The sequence below is a fragment of the Natator depressus genome, chromosome 22 (assembly GCF_965152275.1).
Source record: "Natator depressus isolate rNatDep1 chromosome 22, rNatDep2.hap1, whole genome shotgun sequence".
NCBI lineage: Eukaryota > Metazoa > Chordata > Testudines > Cheloniidae > Natator > Natator depressus.
Genome location: NC_134255.1, coordinates 3,143,001 through 3,159,358, shown reverse-complemented (window position 1 = coordinate 3,159,358; position 16,358 = coordinate 3,143,001). Strand labels below are relative to the sequence as shown.

General features: G+C 54.9%; 1 protein-coding gene across 1 annotated transcript; it reads left to right on the top strand.

Moving 5' to 3' along the window:
* The first annotated feature begins 2,106 nt into the window (after positions 1 to 2,106).
* Positions 2,107 to 16,358, top strand: PANX3 (pannexin 3). Its single transcript, XM_074936753.1, has 5 exons — positions 2,107 to 2,335; positions 6,915 to 7,057; positions 9,545 to 9,759; positions 11,703 to 12,367; positions 15,797 to 16,358. Exons 1-5 carry the CDS (start codon positions 2,155 to 2,157, stop codon positions 15,862 to 15,864), a joined length of 1,272 nt encoding a protein of 423 aa, XP_074792854.1. The 5' UTR covers positions 2,107 to 2,154; the 3' UTR covers positions 15,865 to 16,358.

Sequence of the window (16,358 nt, the reverse complement as noted above, 5' to 3'; positions counted from 1 at the left end):
TCACTAGAGGGCTCTTATCTCTACAGTTTATCCTGTCCCCAGCCCACACACACATTCCTTTGATCCAGTGGGGCACAGGTTTGCTGACCATGAGGCAAAGGGGGCAAGGCCCCAAGTCCTTGTTGAGGGGTGGCTGGGAGGAGGGAGGTTAATTGGTGGTTCTCTAGGGTTTGAAGGGTCTCTGGTTTTGCAGGGTGGGGAGGGATTGTGTTAAATACTGGATTGTCCATGTGGCTGGAATCTTAAGGGGATCTCCAGGTGTGTCCCATTTGGCTCACAGCTGGAGAGAGAGCACCTCACTGACCCCTCATCCCGCTCCATTCTTACAATGCTTGTCCATGGCCGTAGAGTGAGATGCGCTGATGTGCAGTAAGTAAATCAAAGTGGGATCTAAGCTTCCGGCCAGAGGGGCTTTAACATGGTCCTGCCTCTGCTAATTCAGTGGGGACCCCTGGCAAAGAGATGATGGACAGACAGCTGCATAATGAAGGGATAGTCTCTTGGGACTCATCCAGGCTAGACCCCCTCTCTCTTCCAGGGTTAGTCTGGCCCGAAAGGTGGTATGGACCCATCAGGAGAAGGCCTGTACCTGGCCCAGGCTCTGGATGGGGAGAGGTGAGGATGGCTGGGCAAGATGCCGCTGCAGCCAGAGCGAGAGGCTAGAGTGGCCAAGCAACCAGAGAGGCCCACTAAGTGAGCCCAAGGGCACGAGCATGGCAACCTTTTACACTCAGAAGTGCCTCTGACAAGCCTGCATGGGGGAGGCTCAGCAGGGTTTGGCCAGGGAGGAGAGGCAAAATCCTGAGCAAGCAGGTCAATTTAGGGATAGCTACCAATTTAGGGAGGGATAGCTCAGTGGTTTGAGCATTGACCGCCTAAACCCAGGGTTGTGAGTTCAATCCTTGAGGGGGCCATTTAGAGATCGGGGCAAAAATTGGGGATTAGCCCTGCTTTGAGCAGGGGGTTGGACTAGATGACTTCTTGAGGTCCCGTCCAACCCTGATATTCTATGATCAAGGGGTGGAGGTCTTCACAGGATGAGGGTGGGGAGCCAGGGATCTGCCACTGAGCTTAACTAGGAAGAGTGCTGCGCCAGGTTGGGTCAGGCATGGGCCCCCTGAGCAGCGGGAACGGGCAGCGGGATTTCTAACGTGGCTGTCGTCCCTGAAAGAGTACAACTTCCCATCCAACAAGCAGGAGAAAATGGTGTGCGAGAGACCCCACTGGGACCTCCAGAGGCACAGGCCAAAGGCTTGAGAAGAGGGTGGACCTGGAGGGGCATCGGCAGGCACACCAAGGCCCAGATTTTTAAACATCTTTAAAAATCTGTGAGAGTGAGGTACCTCGATACCTTTGAAAATCTGCCCTTGCCTGCTCCTCTCTGCCCGCCCTGAGGGGCCGTCAGCCCTTGTGCTCAGCAGTGTCTCCTCTGAACAGCACAGCTGTGTCCCTTCCCTCTGGTAGGCACACGTGAGTGTCTACTGGAGTCTGGGGCTTGGCCTGGTCAAACACCTACCATGCTCGCCTTGCAGCCCTGCAGTGCCTCGGGCGGTGTCAGGCCGCAGAGAGAGGCCTCTCTGTATCGTGCCACTAATGGCTGCCCGCAGGGCTGGGGATCTGCCTGGCAGAGAATCACTCACCTCGCAGCGAGTGTCAGCAGTTATTACAGCTGACACTTGCGTGCATCCCCCAGCCCCCCCAGGCATGGGAGCTGGGGCTGGGATTGTGCCTCCCTGCCAACCCTCCTGCTCATTACTGGATGTGAAAATAGCCCAGCAGCCCCACGCCCCTTAAAATAGCTGCTAGAAATAAATCCGTTCATGAGAGAGGGCTGTAAAACCACAAGGACGCAGCCTTTCGTGGGGTTGCCTGTGGCTGGGTGAGGCACGCCAGGGCCCAGCAATCAGTGCGGCCCTCCTGCTGCGACTCTGGCCCCTCTATTTGAGGGAAAGCTATTTGTAACTTTCCTAGAAAAAAGGCTTCCCTTGTAATTAGCAATGCACTGCCTGGGCTGTCATTTACCACTGCCCGGTACATAATGCTGGGCAAATGCAGCTTTCAACCCCACAAGTGCTCGTGCCCTGCTAGCTACTGCTCGGCCGGGATCAAACCGTAAACAACACCAGCAGCTGCATCGTCTCTGCTCCTGGAGTCATGTCTATCGCACGCACGGCCGCCGAGTACATGCTCTCTGATGCTTTGCTCCCGGACCCTAACGGCTCCCGAGCCAAAGGCCTTCGCCTGGAGTTACCGAGCGACCGCGTTGTGAAGTTCGTCACGGTGGGCCTGCCCCTGTTCCTGGTGTCCCTGGCGTTCGCGCGGGAGTTTTCCATGGGTGAGTTGCAGGGTGGTGTGTTGTCAGGACTGGTTTTAGATCAGCATTAAGGGGAAGACGTTCTAGGGCAGGAGCAGGGCATGCAGCACGGACCCCATTGGCTTCCTCGGGCTCTGGTTCTGCTGGTGCATCACGGGTACATGGAGGGCTCAAGGAGCGAGGGGGTGTTTATGGTCAGAGTTCTGGGGGTATGGAAGAGTTTCAGAAGGACGATAAAACCTTGTGCTATTTCATGTAGTACTTGCTCCAGCCTCTAATTACTAGGGGTTAGGGTGAGACCTTAATGGGGAGGTGACTGTCCCACATCTGCCACTGCAAGGTTCTTCCATCTGAAGCATCTGGTTCTGGTCGCTGTCAGAGCCAGGCCACTCAGCTAGATGGACCTCGGTCTGATCCAGGCTGGCAGTTCCTACGTTCCTGTAAACACTCTGCGCTCCCCTGGAGAGTCTGTGGTGTTTATCCACTGTGTTGCAATAGTGCCTTGGAGCCCCAGTCATGGCCTAGGGCCCCATGGTGCAAGGCACTGTACAAAGAGAATAGAAAGCCCCGAAGAGCTTCCCATCTAAGCAGGGTTCTGCTGCGGCTGGGGGGACCATTCCGTAGCCAGCATCTAACCTTGGACATAACTTGCCACAATTCTGACAAAAACAACAGCTGCTTCCCTCTCCTTGGGGTTCCCAGTTCCTGTGCTGATGTGGCTCTGTGTTATGTGTGGTCTCGCTCCTCTCTCTCTCCTGCCCCTGGATGTTCTTGGAGGCTGTGGTTTTCTCTGTCCCTGCAGCCCCTCGGGGAGCCAGCCCAGCCAGCGCTGGGATGCTGACAGTGCTTGAATTGACTCTTCTTTTCCCGGTTTATAGGACTTGGCCTAGGATCCTATTACACAAAGGTTCATTGATAACACAATTGGATGCATCTTAACCTCAGGCTAAACATGGACTTGGAGGATGATCTGCTTCTGCCTCCAGAGGCTTTGGTCTCGCTTCCTTGCTCTCTACCTCTTTCTGTCCATCCCACGGCTACATGCCCTGTGTTCTTGCTGAGAGAGAGGTGTGTGTGTACGGGGGGCGGGAGCTGAGGGGGTTATGTCACAATCTCTTAAGTCTCCTTTGTTGGTTCAGTTGCTGCTCCTGGAAGAGAGAGAGCATCTATTAAAATCAAAAGGGAGATGCCTATTTACGCAATGTGTGTTTAGCCTGTGGAACTCCCCTCCACATGATGTTAGAGAGGGAAAAAGCTTAGCAGGTTTCAAAACAGGGTTAGACATTTCCATGAATATTAAGAATATCATTGGCAATTAGACCTGCTGGGAGAGACATTTATGAGGGATACTCCCGTCTTGACAGAAGCCAACCACTGCTTAGCCAATGCTAAGGACGATGAAGACATATTTCCAAATGCATATTACTGTGTAATTAACTATCAGGATGATTTTTCACTAACTTCTACAAGTTATGGCTCTGGTCAGAGAAGGAATACAAGGCTGGCTGGACCAGGGGAGCAACCCCTGGATCAACCTTACTGTAATGTGTGGGCAGAAAAGTTGTGGTCTTAAGAGAAACTTCAGTTTGGGAGACATCTGCTGGAGGTCTCGCTGAGCCAGTAGTAAAATATCATTAGCTTCTTTTATGGGTGATGATGGTCTAACACAAAGGGTGTTGCATTTAACATGAGGTAACTGTATTTGGACTCATTCTAATGACTAAAGATGAATTACCACTGGACTGAAGTTGGTGGTTGTCTAGGGGGCAGTGATCAGGAACTGATTAAATTTAATATGGGCAAGTAGAGGCTAGTCCCAACCAGTAATAGAAGCACTTGGTGTTTCAAAAGGGTTCATTTCCCTAAGCTGAGGAAAATTATCAGTGACATTGGAAAGAAAAACGTAGAAAACTGTGAATGAAAACTGGGAGTTCTTTAAAAAGAATGTATTAGTTGGCCAAAAAGCCATGATTCCACAATTGAGAGAGAGAGCAGCTTTGGCTAACAGTCCTCCTGGTTCAATGGCAAAATAACGCAGCAATTAGCAATAAGAAAGCACTACGTAACAAATGGAAAAAAGAAAATACACAGCAATTGATAGAAATTAGAAGTTATGAAATGTGGAAAATCTAGTGATAAAATATTTAAAATCAGCAGGCCTGGATAACTTGTAACCAAGAGTCCTAAAAGAGCTGGCTGAGGAACTCTCTGGCCAGCTGATATTAATTTTTTTATAAATCTCAGAATCTTGGCGGAATTCAAGAAGACTGGAAGAGTGCTAATGTGATGATGATAAAAAAGAGCAGGCAGGATGGCCCAATGAAGTATGTAAGTTATAATAAACTTTTGTAAGGTGTTTGACTTAGCACCACACAACATTCTAATTTTAAAAATTTAGCCCCCCACAATATCAATAGACCACACATTAACTGGATTAGAAACAAACTGACAGATCTCAAAAAGTAGCTGTCAGTGGGGAACCTTCATTGAATGGGGGTATTCCGCTGGAGTTCTGTAGGGATCGGTACGAGGCCTGATGCTATTCAGCCACTGGAACAAACTACCAAGGGAAGTGGTGGATTCTCCAGTCGTCAAATCAAGACTGGATAGCTTTCTGGAAGATGCTTTAGCCAAACACAAGTCATCGGGCTCAAGAGAGGGGTAACAAGCCTGTGTTATTCAGGAGAGATCCCTTCCGGCCTGAAAATCTGTGAATCTAAGCTCCTGTGTTGCCAGTGATGTAACATTTCTGCCAGGAAAGCTTTGGTCTCTAGTCCCGGTAGTGGAGGACACTTGTGTTTGTGGGGTTATTTGTGTATGTCTGACCAGAGAGTGTGAGGTTTGTGGATATAATTTCCATCCTGCCTCAGAAATTTGTTCTTGGACTTAATGTTAGGAGGCTGGGTGGAGCCAGAGAGAATAAAGTCGAGGTGTTTTTGCTGGGTTGTTCCTTGATTATAACATAGATTGAGGGGCCACCCGGTTATTAGTCTCCTGAATGGACGTTGAAATAGTCTGGCTGATGGGCTCTCTGTAGGCTATTCACAGCTCTAAAGCTGTGGCTAGCTCTGTGTGTATGGAAAGCACCAGAACATGGTGTTACAGGAATGAACTTGTTGCCTTCAGGGACAGGATCATCTCATAGACTATCAGGGTTGGGGACCTCAGGAGATCATCTAGTCCCACCCCCTACTCAAAGCAGGAGCAATCCCCAATTTTTTTTGCCCCAGATCCCTAAATGGCCTGCTCAAGGATTGAACTCACAACCCTGGGTTTAGCAGGCCAATGCTCAAACCACTGAGCTATCCCTCCCCACAATCTCAAATGCCTTCATTAGCAAAGCTGGTTCCTTGATAGCCCCGTCCAAACTTAAATCATGATCTGGGCAAGACAGCAGCTCAATGCACCCTAGCTGGCCTGGCCTGAGCCAACAAGTGCGCTTGTGTTTACCAGCAGCAAAGTCTAGCCTGGTGAGCTGCCTGGGGTTTGGCAGATCCGGTATCTCAGCTTGTGACCCGCCTGTGGGCTGGGGCTGCTGCATTAGGAGCATAGCTGGGAGTTTCACTGCCCCAGTTCCTCCAGCCCCCTCCAAAACTAACAGGCCTGGAGCAGGGATGGGGAGCTGGGGGCTGCAGGGCTGTCGGGTAGCTGCATTCCTGCTGCATCAGCCCCACCAGCAAGCTTGCGGCTAGGTCTGAGCACATAGCGTGACATGCCAGCTGGAGTCAGAAGACTTAGTGGAGTCCCTGGGGGCATAGCCTGGGGGGTGTAGGGGGGAGCAGAGAGGGATCCCCCAGTCAGTGGTCTATAGGAGCTCCCCAGACCACCCCTGCAGTGGGCAGTGGTTTGTGGGGTAAGTACCCTGAGTGCCTTGCACCTGAACGGGTATAGGGGGGCATTGGTGTGGCTGCAGGAAGGACGCCAGTATCCAAGCTCAGCGAGGCTGCACTGAACCGCTCCTATCGTACTGCTCAATTCTCAGTGCTGGCTGGAGCCAGACTTTCCTGCCAAGCCTGGCTTTGCCACTGAGGCTGTTCCTGGGCTGGCAGGAGCCTTTGCCACAGGGACTCTCACCTTTTCGGGCCAGGGCAAGACGAGTTGTGCCCAGCCGACGGTGTTACATGAGCTGTTGGGGAGACAGGGCAGGAGGGGATACCCCAGGGGCTGTAGTCCCAAGGCAGCTGCGAGGAGTGTGGACAACACAGCCCGGGTCCAATGTGTTTTACAGACCCTGGCCCAGTCTGATCCCTGCCCAGCTCCGGCCTGCAGGGAATCGGGCAGCCTGGCAGCAGTCAGCATGACCCCAGCCAGCAGAGATGTTGCTGTGCTGTCACTGAGTTTAACTTAGTCGCTGGCTGCTGCCTGCTCCATGCCCACAAGGGGGTGCTATCCGCAGTGCATAGCAGAAGGGGCAGTGCAGAAGGGCGGGCTGCAGGCTGGGAGGGGAGTGGGTAGGAACGGGGGCTGCTGGACGCACATTCACCGCAGAGATTCCAGAGCAGCAGGGTTCTGGGTTAGTGGGGACGGGGGCAGGTGGAATCCCCTCCTGCGGGTCCACCAGCTCCTCCCTCTTGCTCTAACCACTTGCGCTCTGTTCCAGGGACCCAGATCAGCTGTTTCTCACCCGCCAACTTCACAGGGAAGCAGTCTGCATACGTTGATACGTCTTGCTGGGATTCCTTGATCCACTATGAATTTGATGCTGCTGGAAACACGACAGCCAAATCCCTCTGGACTCTCAAGGTAGTGGGGCTGATGGGTTGGGGGAGCTCTGCATTTCAAGGGGCTGAAAATCAGCCCCCGATGCAGTGTCTCCAGGGCCAGTGGCATTTGGGTGGGCAAGGGACCCAGGTGAAGAACACAACTCATCAGGATAAAGTGCTTACTGCCCCCCTGTCAGCCAAAGGCGAGAGGGACAGGCTGGCCTTTGCAGTGCACCCTAAGGGGCTCTGTTGGACCAATTTGCCCCAAAGCAGGAAGCCCTGCCCCCAGCCCCAGCTGGTGGAATCCTTGCTGATCTCCATCATGGCCGTGGCATGCGGCAGAGAGATTTATACCTGACAGGCAGGCTCCAGCCACCTGGGGCTTGTGGGATCTAGGCCAAATGGCTCCAGAAGTGACTAGGGGTCAGTGTGATTATGGTTCTGCTGTAGCATGCTCCTTGCGGTGAGCTCTGCCCATCGGCCGGGCGGCTCCACTCTGCAGCAGCTGAAACTGCCGAGTGGTCTCCGGGGGCAGCCCCATGCAGAGTCCATGGCAGGGACCCGGCCTGGGTGTTACAAGGCAGCGACTCTTGGCGCAAGGTCCAGATCTCAAAGAAGCGATCATGGTCACGTCAGTGGGCAGAGAGGCCTCAGTGCCACTTCTGTGTGTTTGGGAGCAGCCCCCACAGAGCTTCTGAACAAACCACCTCCGTGTAGAAGCAAGAACCACCTCTGCCATCTCCAAGAATCCCCCACTCAGGATCTCCTCTATTTACCCTGCAAACCCTGCATCAGCTCCCAGGGGCCAAGTGGAGTGTCCTGATCTGCGAGGCTCATCTGGAGAGCAATGTTGTTTGGGGTTCGAGTTCCCCCGGGTCTGTCCAGCTTTCCCTCCCCCCCCCCCCCTTCAAGGAGGCCTCATGGATAGGGCACTGGGCTGGGATTCAGGAGAACTGGATTCAATCCCTAGCTCTGCCACTGACTCCCTGTGGGACCTTGACCAAGTCTCTACCCTGCCCCGTGCCTCGGTTTCACCATCTGTAAGATGGGGAGGATGAGCCATTGTAAAGCACTTGGAGATGGTCAGGTGGGAAGTGCTGTGTAATCGCTCGGTATCATTATATCTGGGGTTAGACCTCAGGGCTGCCGCTCCTGATCCGCTGTTCAGCCTTAGCCTGGCCATTCCCTGCCTCCTGAGTGTTACTCCAGGGGGGATTTTGCGCCACTGCGCATGCGCAGAATGTATGTCCCCCGCAGGTTTCTTTGCTTCCCCACAGAGCAGTCATGCGACCCTCCCCAGCAGTAAGTTTCGGGTGCCCAGGGCAGCTGGCAGACAAGTAAATCACTGTGGGGCAGTGGGCGGTACTGGGGAAGACCTGGCTCATGGCTCCTACCTTGTGCTGGGCTCAGCTGCTAGTCCCAGCTGAGCTAGGGAGGACGGGACTTCCTCTTCCTCTTCACGACATCTGGGACTGGGTCAGACCCACCCCGAGATTTCTCCCCCAGCTGCAGGAAGCTCTGCAAACTCCCCATGACCCCCACTTCCTGCACCCATTACTCCTCAGCTGCAGGGGGAGGGATCTCTGCACCGGGAGCTGCTCCCCCATCCGCCCAATCCCCATGCATCCAGATCCCCTCATACCCAGACCCTCCCGGAAAGCCTCACTCCCCCCACCCCCCGCACTCAGAACTCCTCGTGATGAGTCCTACTCCCCCTGCACCTGGACACCCCAATGAGCCACCCAGATCCCCACCACACTGAGCCCCAAACAGCTGTACGTGGATCCCCACCCCACTGAGCCCCACTCCCCTAGCATCTGGACCCCCCGGTGAGCTCCCCACACCAAGACCCCTCTGCCAAGCTCTATCCCCCCCACACCCAGACCCCCTCCTGCTGAGCCCCAACCACCTTCATCTGGACCCCCCTGCAGAGTCCCATTACTGTTGCACCCAGAAACCCCCAACAAGCCCCTGTGAATGCAGATTCCCCCTGTGCCCGGATCCCGCACTGAGCCATCTGCATCCACCTGGTTTCCCCCCCCACACTAAGCCCCTTCACGCTTGGATCCTGCCTTGCTGAGCCTGCCTGCCCACACCTGGTGCACCTGGCACGGAGGGGCAGGGCCCTGAGGTGTTTCTGGGGCAGGCCCGGTCCTTGCGCTTTGTCAGGGTCGGGTGCAGCCTCACCGCTGAGTCCATGTTCCGGGGGGGAAGCTGCACAGTGATCTCGCACAGTGATCTCGCCAGTGGCTGCTGCTCCCCAGTGCCATCGCTGGACCCTCCACATGTGTTTGACAAATAACATTTGCAGAATTTTAAAATATTGTGCGCAGAATTTTTAATTTTTTGGCGCAGAATGCCCTCAGGAGTAGAATGTGCAGCCCTGAATGGCCCTGACTTGCTGCCTGGCTTGTCCTTTATGCTCCTGTTATAGTCTGTCCTGACCGCTGCTCTGCTGGCCATTGCGCTTGTGCTCTCGCTCTTGCTGGTCGAGGTGGCCTCAGTCATTGCATTGTCCTTTGCCCAGGCCTTCCCCTACTCCCTGCTGCTCATCGCGGTGGCCATGTACCTGCCCTCCCTGCTGTGGAGATACACAGCTGCGCCCACGCTGAACAGCGACCTGCTCTTCATCATCGATGAGCTGGACAAGTCCTACAACCGCTCCATCCGCTTGGTGCAGCACATGGTGAAGGTCCGCCAGGCCAGCACAGACGCCCGGCTCTTCTGGGAGGAGTTTGAGAAGTGAGTCAGTGGCTTGAGGGGACTGACCCTTTGGGTTCCTCCTCCCGTTCCCAGCGTGCGCAGTCCCGCAGCCACCGTCTCGCCGGAGGGGGTCCAGGGGTCTGACTGAGCCCTTTTCCTTGGAGATCTGGGCAGACCCATGGCAAGAGAGCTCTGCAGTGGGGCAGGCCGGAGGGATCTCCTTGGAGAATGTCCTTAGGACTGGTCCAGCCAGGAGGGACCCTCCAATGCCCAGGCCGGGTCTCTGCCCCCCGAACCTGTTGGCATGGGGGTTCCCGCCCAGCCCCAGCTCCCCCAAGACCATGCTACCAGGACCTTCCCTCACTGAGGCTGCCCTCAGGCCCACCCTGTTGTGGGGAGGAGGTTCCTCAGCAGGCAGGGGCTCTGAGGGGAAGGTAACACAGACTGGACCTGGGTGGTGGATCCCAGTAACCCAGGCCCCCACTCCCTCCCCTGTGGAGAGCCCTCTGTGGGGGCCGGGGATGGGCTGCAGGATTTGCTCTCCACATGCTCCCGCAGGGAGATCTGTTCCTGGAAGCCCCCTCCCCACGTGGGGCTGTGGTCCAATCTGGTCCGGCATGTGTGTGTCTGATCCCATCCACAGCACGGGCTGCCCTCCACCTGGGGTGGAGCCTGAGTTGCCCCAGGGCTGGAGGTGGGCCTGTGAAAAGGGTACAGGGTGCTCAGGGCTGGGCTTTGGGCCAGCAGACCCCCGGGGAGGTAACAGTGCAAGGCCCCAGCTGACGGCCACTGCCCCTTCCCCCACCTCGCATGTGATTCCTCCCATCCCCCGCTGCCTCCTGCCCCCTTCTCACCCCCGCAGCCAGGACTCTAGCTTCTTCTGCAGGAAGCAGCTGTGGATAAGCTGCATGCACCATGTGGATCCTGCTGATAGTGGAGGGCCAGAGGGCTGCAGATACCGTGGTGGGCGGGGATGTGTGTATGGGGGGACTCCTGTAATGAAGGACCCTATGCTGGGTGCACTGCAAAGCTCGGCTCTCTGGTTTCCTTAGGGTCCCACTGGCTGTATGCAGGCAAAACTCCCATTGACGGGGTGGGGGGATTGGCTTGTGGACAGGATCAGGCCCTTTCTGTAGCTCTTCTGCATTTAATCTCATGAAAGAGGGGGAGGGGAGGGGGGGTTGATTTAAATCATGATGGAAATCAGCAAGCAGGAAACCTTGATTTAAAGCATCGATTTTAATCCTGTTTTGCATTTGTACTTTTGAGTTATTTTCCTACAGAAAGGTTGATGCTTATTGGAGGGTTGCCATTCACACGTGGATTGACATAACAGCCTTTGCCCTCAATCCCGTGTTACTTTTTGCTTTCCAGGAGGTTACGTTTTATCCAGACACGTTTTTTCAGCTTCTTAATTTCTGCATTTTGATTACGCTAGAAAAGGGGGAATGCTGCAATTTTTAGTGACTAGAGGAGGATTTAATTTTTTCCTTGTGATTTGCGTCATGCTCCATTTGGGTGGAAATTAAAATTCAATTACATGCACAGAACCAGCATTTAAAAACTGATCTTTTTATTAAACAAAATTACTCAAAATGTGTTGGCTACGGACGAGAAAAAAGTTGATCAAAACATGTTCTGAGTATAAACAAACTGACTCATTAACAACCAGCCTCCCAGTGTCCCATCCCTGAGCACCCCCATCGCTGCTTGGTGCTCAGTGCCAGGGTCACACTGGGGGCTAGACTAGATGACCCTTGAGGTCCCTTCTAACCTCTGGTTCGATGATGCTGGTTAATGCACGGGCAGAGTTCTGATCCATCCAGCACTACATCCCCTTGGCATCAGGGGCCGGGGATTTAACCCTAGAGGTGGAATTTACAGGCCAGGTTCTCAGCTGGTGTAAGCTGACTTCAGTGAAGTGACCTGATTTTACTCTTGCTGAGGAACCGGCCCCAACTACCCCTCTGTCTCTCCCCCAGGGCTCGCAGGGAGCGGTACTTTGAGTTCCCTCTGCTGGAGCGGTACCTGGCCTGCAAGCAGCGCTCGCACTCCCTGGTGGGCGCCTACCTGCTGCGGAACCTGCTGCTGCTGCTCCTCATCGCTGCTACCTGTCTCTACCTGGGATTTCTCCACCTCCGCGTCTTTTTCCAAGATGAATTCAGCTGCTCCATCAAGACAGGGCTCCTGCGGGATGAGCCCCAAGTCCCGGACGTGATTCCCTGCAAGCTGGTTTTCTTCTCCGTCTTCCAGCTGATCAGCCTCTCCAACGGGGGGGTCTATGTCCTACTGGCGCCTGTGGTCATCTACAACATGCTGCAGCTCCTCCAGTGGGACAAGCGCCTCCTGTCCATCTATGAGATGCTGCCCGCCTTTGACCTCCTCAGCAGGAAGATGCTGACCTGCCCCATGAACGACCTGAACATCATCCTCCTGTTCCTGCAGGCCAATATCTCCGAGCTTAAGTCTTTTAGCAGGCTGAATGCGGTGTGCGCCCTGAGGGAGGTCACCTCCAGCCCCCAGAACATCGACACCGTGGTGGATTTCATGACCCTCCTCGCCGGCCTGGAGACGTCCAAACCGAAACACCAGGCCTGCACTGCAGGGGCCGAAGGAAACCCTCCTGCTCCGAGCAGCGAGATCCTGGGTAAGAGACGAATGGAACCTTCCTCCCTCCCTCCCTCCCTCTGGGTTAGTTTGAATTGAAGCACGGAAATCTCGGTGGGAAGTCGATGAAAAATCGACATGGTGCTGGCAAAGCACCTCCATTCCCCCTGCTAGACGTCAGATCTTACCTGGTCACCTAGCCTGTAGCCAGCCTGCCATGACAGGAGTGCTTCCTACTGGGTGATTCTCCGTGCCCTGTGCAGCCTAGTTCTAAGTATCTTGGGCAAGGAGGCTCCCGTCACTTCCTTTGGGGGAATATTCCAGAGTTCACAGGCGCTGATCTTTTCTTGACTGTCATCCTCAATTCTCCTTACTTGCATCTCATTACTTCTCCTCTCCCGCCTGCACCACCCCAATTATCCCTCTGGTGCTTCTAGCCTTGCTGGCAGTGCCAGGTGAGTGGTGAATATCCCGTCTGCCGGAAACCTGCAAAGCTCTCGAGCGTATTTGGTGATATCCCAATTTTCTTTCTTTGCTTGGACGAGCTGGGGGGGGGCAGGGCGTTGTGTGGGGCACGCGTTCTGCTCGGTGCCTCTGGGCACTCCCCCAGGAACCGTGTTTATTACTTGATTGCAGGGCGTTCCGCAGCAGCTCATTATGAATAATAGAATCATAGACTATCAGGGTTGGAAGGGACCTCAGGGGGTCATCTAGTCCAAACCCCAATTTTTGCCCCAGATCCCTAAATGGCCCCCTCAAGGATTGAACTCACAACCCTGGGTTTAGCAGGCCAAAGCTCAAACCACTGAGCTACCTCTCCCTCAAAATTCAAACTTACGTAAGTCACATGGTCGTCTTTCTGGTCCCCGATTGGACGGCTTCTGTGACGAGCCATGTCGGAGCATGAGCTGCTCTTCCGTTGTGGAACTTGCTCCTGGTGCTTGGGGTATTTGTGGAACACAGATGTGCCGGGGACACGAGTGTAGGTGCAGAAAACTCCCCGGGAATAGCCCCAGGATCTGCCCAGCTCTGTGCAGAGGGGAGACCTGTCTGCCCCCCGCCCCCCAACCCTCAGCCCTTCTCACGTTCCCCAGTTTTTCTTTTGCAATAGTAATGAACCTAGAAGATCACCGTGTGCCACAGACCAACCCTGAACCACAAGAGGGCAACCGGCCCCTGCAGGGCACAACGGGAGCCCTCTTGGGTGGGTGCAGGGGCAGAAGTTCCAAACCGGACCTTTCTAGGTCACAGATGCTTCATGGCAGCCGGGATTTTGTGGCTGTCGGGATTTTGCATGTGGGTGGGTGGCTGCCATAGTAACAGTTGAACCAGTTTCACTGGAGAGCTGGCAGCTTAAAAGCCAGGCTGCCTGCAAGGCTCAGAGGGAGCTGAAGCTCTGCCCATTGGGGGCCACTGCTGGGGGGCAGGCCCCACAGGCCATGGGGCAGCAGCTTGGAGCCCTGTGCCCCTTCTTCTCCTGGGTCACCGAAGGGCAGATGGAGGCACAGAGAGGGGAGGCGTCTCAGGTGCGGCACGAAGTGAAGCATCCTGGTGGTTAGTTGTTTGGCTGTAAACTCGGGGTTCCTGCCTGTCTCCTGCGCCCTGAGCGAACGGGGCCGAGGTGGGAAGGTGGGAGCAGAGGCACCGCATGGGGCCTGGGAAGGGAACGCTGCACCGTTCAGCACGTCTCCCAGGCACGTCGGTGTCTCTCTGCTGGGCCAGCGAAAGGCACCCGCAGCCTCTGATGCACCTCTCGTCTCGTTCCCACCGCGCTCCCCCGGGGCAGCTGCTGTCTGGCCTGAGCTCTTTGCTTTCCAGGCCCGCTTCGCGCCCAGTTCTCTCCCCAGCCCCCGTTCCGCTCGCTGGCTCCTGCGCCGTGTGTGGGGTGAGCTACTGGGCAACGCCTGGCTGGCCGCTCCCGCTCTGGGGCAGGGAACGGAGCGTGGCCGTAAACCTACCTCCTGCTCTAGCCCAGCTTGAATTGATTTCCTTTGGCCTGTCTGGGCCCCTGGCGGGGTACAGCGCGGGCAGCTGGTCGGGAGCTGTCGGACGGGAGCTGTCCTGTGTGCCATCCCCCTCACTCTGACAATGCCGTCTTGGGTTAGAACATGGGCCTAGGAACTCCTGGGTTCTCTTCCTTGTTCTGCCATTAATTGGCTGTATGCCCCCCCACCCCCATCTGTGCCTCAGTCTCCCCTTCGGTAAAGTGGGGAGCATGATCCTTATCCCTCTTTGGGCAGTGCCCTGAGCTCCCTGGCTGAAAAACACCAGGGTCATGCTGAGTATTATCAGCCCTGTCAGCACGGTAACAGCTGCTTCGGCTCCTGGATGGCCAGCGAGCAACAAACCTGCCTCCCTTCCTTTCAAGAGCAGCACAGCATGGCAGGGGGAGCCTGGGGGCTCAGAGGAATCACCTGTCCGTGGTGTAGCTATCAGCCATGCTCGTGGCTAGAAACATCCTGGAGGGGCAGCCCCACCCTTACCTGCGGCCATGCCTCCCTTATAGGCCACGCCCCTGGGATGTGGGGGACCCAGGTTCAAATCCCATCCCATCCCTGCCAGATGCTTTGTTCTTGCTCTTTCCTTGGTTCAGTGACTATCCACAGGCAGTAGGAATGACTATAAGTTATGGCTAAGGGAGCTTCCCTGTGTCCTTACAGCAGTGCCATAGTATAGAGTGACTCTTGGAGGCCATGTAACAGCTGTGAGGGTGGCTCAGGAGAACAGCCACTCTTCAAACTGTGACCAAGGGGCTGGATCCCATCAGTGGGGAGAGCCAGACTGCAGAGAAGGGAGTTGGAGCTGAGTGGAAGGGGACAGGAGCACTAAAAACCTGGGGCTGCTTTGCTAGAAAGAGATCCCCTGATACCTTTAGCTGCATGAAATATTGAGGGTGGGGAGAGGGTGCCCCATTTCCCCTCCCAGCATCCCGTAAGAGAGCAAAGGGCACACAGTGGCAAAAAGCAAGAAATGGAGAATGGATAAAAGGAAACTGAGTACAATGTATAATTAAATGGTGGACCTCACTGCCACTGGATTTGCTAGAAATGTAATCTATCGTTGATGCCTGCTATGATCAAATGACAAGAGCCAGCCGTCTTTGCGCTTCAGTATGGGTGCTCATTAGTGTCCAGCTGGAGCTGAGGAAAATTCCCTCCCTTGTTACACAAAGAACTGACTGAATGAGGGAAATGGGGGGGTGTTATGCCTCTTCCTGGAGCCCCCAAAAGTGGCCACGCTTGGACAAAAGGTATCAACCTAGCTGGACCCTTCTGCTATGGCAGTCCCTGCAGGAAAGAGTGTACCCTGACTGTCTGAGACAGGGCGATGGGAGGGCGAGGCTGGTGGGGAGCAGGTGCCAAAGCTCCTGCTCCAGTGAGGCTGGTCACATCCCTTAAAAATAAAGGGGAAGGGGAGAGCCCTATCACCCACATATGCTGGTGACTTTCTCTTCTCCCCCATTATCTAGAAATGAAACCCACAGGAGAAGCTAAAAGAAACGCTGGTCCCAAGCCCGGCCTGCCTGGCTCTGCCTGAGTGATGGACCCTGACGGATTGCTGAGCCAGGACGGGAAGATCACAGCTCCCCTGCCGAACGATGACAAGATGTCAGAGGACAACTAAGAAACGTAACATAACGAAATCCATGGGGTGAATCCAGGCCACTGGCCTACACCCAGCTACTGCTCTAGGATTGGCTCTGCATTCATCCCACCCATGTCGTCATGGCTGAAACCGTTCATGGCCCTAGTTATATGTCAGATCCCTTCATCAGCGCCCATCAAACTTGTTTTTATCTGGACCAGGGTAATCATCCCCTGCCATTCTCTTGGGTCCAGCTGCTCCAGTGCAGCTGTGGGGCCTGATTCTGGTTTTATAGCAATTATACCCCAGTGTAACTGTGGATGCCGGCGGAGATACTCCTACTGTGCTCTAGCAAAACTGATCTCAGTGGAGTTACTTGCCCCACAGGAAGTGAGAGTACCAGTGGGCCCAGGTGCCTGAGGAAGGCATATTAAAAATTAAGCAGA